This window comes from Oncorhynchus mykiss, chromosome 17 (genome assembly GCF_057628025.1).
Source record: "Oncorhynchus mykiss isolate SJ-2025 chromosome 17, ASM5762802v1, whole genome shotgun sequence".
NCBI lineage: Eukaryota > Metazoa > Chordata > Actinopteri > Salmoniformes > Salmonidae > Oncorhynchus > Oncorhynchus mykiss.
In genome coordinates, this window is record NC_143038.1 from 325,001 (window position 1) to 330,981 (window position 5,981).

The 5,981-nt window shown below is 45.0% G+C and overlaps 1 protein-coding gene across 1 annotated transcript in view; it reads left to right on the plus strand.

Annotated features, from left to right (window-relative positions):
- Positions 1–2,042, plus strand: part of LOC118938428 (platelet-derived growth factor subunit A) — a 10,483-nt gene extending 8,441 nt beyond the window's left edge. Inside the window, exons 5-6 of the mRNA XM_090204336.1 lie at positions 604–730; positions 1,341–2,042. Of these exons, the coding sequence (XP_090060462.1) occupies positions 604–730; positions 1,341–1,351 (138 nt within the window). The 3' untranslated portion in view covers positions 1,352–2,042. The remainder of the gene's footprint in view (positions 1–603; positions 731–1,340) is intronic.
- Positions 2,043–5,981: the final 3,939 nt, after the last annotated feature.

The window sequence follows — 5,981 nt, forward strand, 5'->3', positions numbered from 1 at the left end:
AGGGAGCGTCTCCAGTCCACACTATTGAGATGCCTTACCTCACCTGAACCTCTGTATCAATAACAGTGTTACTGTCTCTGCTGTGCTCCTCTGGTTCATGTTGTAACAAGGCAGCACCTTTCTGTGTGTGTGTGTGTGTGTGTGTGTGTGTGTGTGTGTGTGTGTGTGTGTGTGTGTGTGTGTGTGTGTGTGTGTGTGTGTGTGTGTGTGTGTGTGTGTGTGTGTGTGTGTGTGTGTGTGTGTGTGTGTGTGCGTGTGTGTGTGTGTGTGTGTTGTCTTTGTGTATGTTCAGACTTGAAAGAGAAGAGAGGCTTGTACAATCAGTCCTGAAGCTCTAGCAGGCGTGGCTCACTTTTTGAGCGAACACTAATGTGTGTGTGCTTGCTTACGTGTGTGTGTGTGTCAGTGTATGAGGGTGTGTGTGTTATTGTACGAGAGTGGGTGTGTGTGTGTTAGTGTACGAGTGTGTGTGTGTGTTAGTGTACGAGGGTGTGTGTGTGTTAGTGTACGAGGGTGTGTGTCAGGTTTTTGTATCCTTCCATTACCTCGAAAAGAGGGGATTCTACAGAACTCATTCTGATCCCTCCCTCCCTCCCTCTCCAGGTGGCTAAGGTGGAGTATGTGAGGAGGCGTCCTAAACTGAAGGAGGTGCTGGTGCGGCTGGAGGAGCACCTTGAGTGTATATGCACCTCCAAACGACACATCAAGGAACTCTACGACACAGACAATGGTAAATATCTTACTCTACTCTACTGCTGACAGTGTGTGTGTCAGCTCCTGTCTGAGAGTGTCTCTCTACACTGATATAAACTGATAACAGTTGAGGAATTTAAATGGTTCTCCCTCAGGGTATTCCACTCCTTTTTTCATTCCCCTTTTTTCTTTATAGACCCCCCTCTTCCCCCTCCTCCCCCTTCATTCACAGGACCCAGTAGGACCATGGGTAAAGGGAGGAAACGTAAAAAACGTAAAAAGCTCAAAAACATTTCTCATACCTTTCTCGGGCATGTGGAAAAACATGACTGTTTATTAGTGTCATTACGGTAGGCATTAGCACTACGTCCAATCAATGATCTGGGTTTAAACAGCAATCATGGGAATCGCCAATCAGAGACCAGTATCAATCGAACAGGAAGAGGGGGTGAAATTAGGAAGTGGTTTTAATTGGTGACTGGTGCCTTGGCTGATTACATTGGGTATGGAGGTTGTATTTGGTGGTGAAAGATGGGGGTGCTAAAGATTCATTGTTTTAAGTGGTGAACATTTGACATTGGGGGGATGACTTGAATTGTCTAAATGGCTAAGCTAACGTTTGGTACCTATTTCTCTCCTCCCATCAGGCGTAAGGTGAAGACAGATGGATGAAAGAGAGAAGAGTGAAAGAGAGGAAGAGGGAAGAGAACATGTTTCTCAGACTGAGAAATGAACTTCAGCCACGTTGTGTGTGATGGCAACAAGAGAAGTGGGCAGAGGACAGAGAACATATTCTATATATGTTATATTCTATATCTTCCCACAAGACGAACCTTCAAAAATCAATCATTTTGATAACGTCAAAATATTGCCAGAATCGGGAATGATGTTTCTGGAAGATGGAAATAAGGACTTCGGTATTAGGAGTGGGTGTGGCTTCGATTTGATGATTGACAAGTGTCAAATAACATGACTACGCCAACTGGGAGAAGAAGAGAGGTAGATGATTGGATACTGGAGGACTATGGGAGTTGCAGTCTTTATATAAAGGACTTCTGACTACAAGACTACTCCCATGATTTTGGATGACACGCGGTTTGGAATCCTCCCAAGATGCTTCTGGATTTTTCCATCGGATTCCGAGGACAGTGACTGGGATTATGTTTTGTATATTACAAGATTCCAAGATGTACTCTCCTTCTGGAACGGAAGGAAGTCACCTACATGGTGTATATCCTCTTATTTTTGTAACCCTGGTTTTCTATTGCTGACTGACTTCTTGATTAGTTTCTGGTATGTTATTCACATAAAGGAAGTTACAAGTTACTAATAAATATTTATAATGTCAATTTGTTATAATGTCTTTAGTTATAATGTCTTGAGAGAGAGAGAGAGAGAGAGAGAGAGAGAGAGAGAGAGAGAGAGAGAGAGAGAGAGAGAGAGAGAGAGAGAGAGAGAGAGAGAGAGAGAGAGAGAGAGAGAGAGAGAGAGAGAGAGAGAGAGAGAGAGAGAGAGAGAGAGAGAGAGAGAGAGAGAGAGAGAGAGAGAGAGAGACAGAGACACAGAGACACAGAGACAGACAGAGACACAGAGAGAGAGAGAGAGAGAGAGAGAGAGAGCGAGAGAGAGAACTTAGTACAACTTAAGGGGTCACCTCTTATGACCCCTACTCAGACACTTTGAACATGAAACCCCTGTGAACTAGTAACTGAGTATATCTCTGCTCTCACTCATACATACCTTCAATACAGAGAGGAAGGAAGTAGATATCAAGACCAACACACTGCTAATGCCAAAGCAACTCTCAGGTTATAGAGCAGGGCCTGTATTCTAAAGCGTCTCAGAGGAAAAGTGCTGATCTAGGATCAGGTTCCACCTGTCCATTGTAATCTTATTCATTATGATCTAACAGGCTACACTGATCCTAGATCAGCAATCTTTTCTGAGACACTTTGTCAACACAGGCCCAGGTAACGGTTTTACTAAGAACACTTCATAAATGAATAAGATAGTCTTATTATTGTACTCTCTCAGTAAGGGATAAGATACTGTGTTTAGGAAAATAGTAAAAAGTCAATGCTGTTATTATTCTGTAACTTTTCAAAGAATCCCAGATGCTGACTTAGTTTCAACATATAAATCACTTCAAAGTTCTCACAGAGAGGAAATAACTTTGATAATACAGTGTATACACTCATGTATGACATGCAGTTTTTACATCTTAATCAGTGACACCTTAGTTGAAGTGGTAATATGGCATCTCTTTAGTTCCCACAATCCACCAGTGTTATAAGACGCCATGGACGGACAGACCCGGCTCCATTGGTTTAGCAAGACTTTTACTTAGTGAATAAACCAGTGAAATAGAGGAGGGATTGTGTGCCTTTGTGGTTTCTCAAAATTATATTCACCCTCTCTGCCAAACCATAAACTGCTCCCCCATAATCCTTTTCCAAACCCAAACTACAGCCCAAAATGCAACCCTCGGAGCCAGAAGCCTTTCTCTCGCTCTGTCTCTGTGTCATTATGACGTTACAGTCTATGGTGGCGGTAACACGGTACTCACTCCCAGTCAAACTCCCCTTCACATTTCCTAACGTCAAAAGATAATCCTGACATAGCATAAAAATGCTACCATTTAGTGAGTGTCACAGTGGACTATATTCATAACAAACAATGAACAAAACTAATGTTTGTCGGGTTGTGGTGTGGTTTTAAAAGGAGGCGACACAAACACAGACAGACTTCATATTAGTTTGAGGTTGGGTTACATAACCAAATGTTGCCAGGGTATTTCTCTTGGATCGGTTGATATAAACGCTTACTGAAGACGTTTGCCAATATTCGAAACAGACTGACTGGGCTTTTGGACCCACCCACACACACACACACGCACACACACACACACACACACCCACACAGGCACGCACGCACGCACGCACGCACCCACCCACCCACCCACCCACCCACCCACACACACACACACACACACACACACACACACACACACACACACACACACACACACACACACACACACACACACACACACACACACACACCAGGCTTTTGGACTGGAGTGCCCGCTCACTGCTCGCTGCAATACATACACTTCCTAATTGAGTGAGTTATACAGTACTGCAGGACAAAGGGGACACTGTGTCTGGTGCGTGTGTGTCTGGTGTGTGTATGGTGTGTAAGGAGAAAAGCCCTTATGCTTTCATTCTACATTGTGCTACAAATGAGATTTTAACATACTGTACACATGCTATGGTTGTCCAGCTTTTACCATGAGAGAGAAAGAAAGAAAGAGGGACAGAAAGAAGGCGAAAGAGGGATAGAAAATGAGAGAGAGAGAGAGAGAGAGAGAGAGACAGAGCAATGGAGTAGGAGAGGGATAGGAAGAGAGTGAGATCAAATCAAACCTTAAAATGTCCCTCTCTCCTTCCTTCCATTCAAATAAAATCTAATTGTATTTGTCACATGCTTTGTAAACAACAGGTGTAGACTAACAATGAAATGCCACATCTCAACAATGCAGAGAGAACTAAAGAGGAATATTAGAAATAGAACAACATGACACAATGAGTAACGATAACTTGGCTAACAGGGTACGGGTACCGAGTCCATCTGCAGGGCTACGAGGTAATTGAGATATATATGGGTTAGGGTAGGCCGTCATTGTAAATAAGAATTTGTTCTTAACTGACTTGCCTAGTTAAATAAAGGTTAAAAAACTTGTAAATATATATATTTAACTACAGTAACTATTTAGCAGTCTCATAGCTTGGGGGTAGAAGCTGTTCAGGCTGTTCAGGGTCCTGTTGGTTCCAGACTTGGTGCATCGGTATGGCTTTCCGTGCGGTAGGAGAGGGAACAGTCTATGACTTCGGTGGCTGGAGTCTTTGCCCATTTTTAAGGCCTTCCTCTGACACCGCCTGGTATAGAGGTCCTGAATGACAGGGAGCTCGGCCCCAGTGATGTACCCTCTGTAGTGCCTTGCGGTCGGATGCCAAGAAGTTGCCATATCAAGCGGTGATGCAGCCAGTCAAGGTGCTCTCAATGGTGCAGCTGTAGAACGTTTTGAGGATTTGGCAAATCTTTTCAGCCTCCTGAGGGGGAAGAGGCATTGTTGTGCCCTCTTCACGACTTTGTCGGTGTGTGTGGACCATGTTAAGTCCTTAGTGATGTGGACACTGAGGAACTTGAAGCTCTCGACCTGATCCACAACAGGCCATTTGATGTGGATGGGGGCATGCTCAGATCTCTGTATCCTATAGTCCACCATCAGCTCCTCTGTCTTGCTGACATTGAGGGAGAGGTTGTCCTGGTACCACACTGTCAGGTCTCTGACCTCCTCCCTATAGGTAGTCTCATCAGCTCCTCTGTCTTGCTCACATTGAGGGAGAGGTTGTTGTCCTAGTATCACACTGTCAGGTCTCTGACCTCCTCCCTATAGGTAGTCTCATCAGCACCTCTGTCTTGCTCACATTGAGTGAGAGGTTGTTGTCCTGGTATCACACTGCCAGGTCTCTGACTTCCTCCTTATAGGCTGTATCATCAGCTCCTTTGTCTTGCTGACATTGAGGGAGAGGTTTCTGTCCTGGTACCACACAGCCAGGTCTCTGAACTCCTCCCTAAAGGTTGTCTCATTGTTGTCGGTGATCAGGCCTTCCACTGTTGTGTCGTCCGCAAACTTAATGATGGTGTTGGAGTTGTGTTTGGCCACGTGGTTGTGGGTGAACAGGGAGTACAAGAGGGGACTAAGCACGCACCCCTGAGGGGCCCCAGTGTTGATGGTCAGCATGGCAAATGTGTTGTTGCCTACCCTTACCACCTGGGGGAGACCCGTCAGGAAGTCCAGTATCCAGTTTCAGAGGGAGGTGTTTAGTCCCAGGGTCCTTAGCTAGGTGACGAGCTTAGAGGGAACTGTGGCGTTGAATGCTGAGCTGTAGTCAATGAACAGCATTCTCAAATAGGTGTTTCTTTTGTTCAAGTGAGAAAGGGCAGTGTGGAGTGCGATAGAGATTGCGTCATCTGTGGATCTGTTGGGGCAGTATGCAAATTGTAGTGGGTCCAGGGTGTCTAGGATGATGGTGTTGATGTGAACCATGACCAGCCTTTCAAAGCATTTCATGGCTACAGACGTGAGTGCTACAGGGCGATGGTCCTTGAGACAAGTTGCCTTGGCGTTCTTGGGCACAGGGACTATGGTGGTCTGCTTGAAACACGTAGGTATTACATACCGGGTCAGGGAGAGGTTAAAATGTCAGTGAAGACACTTACCA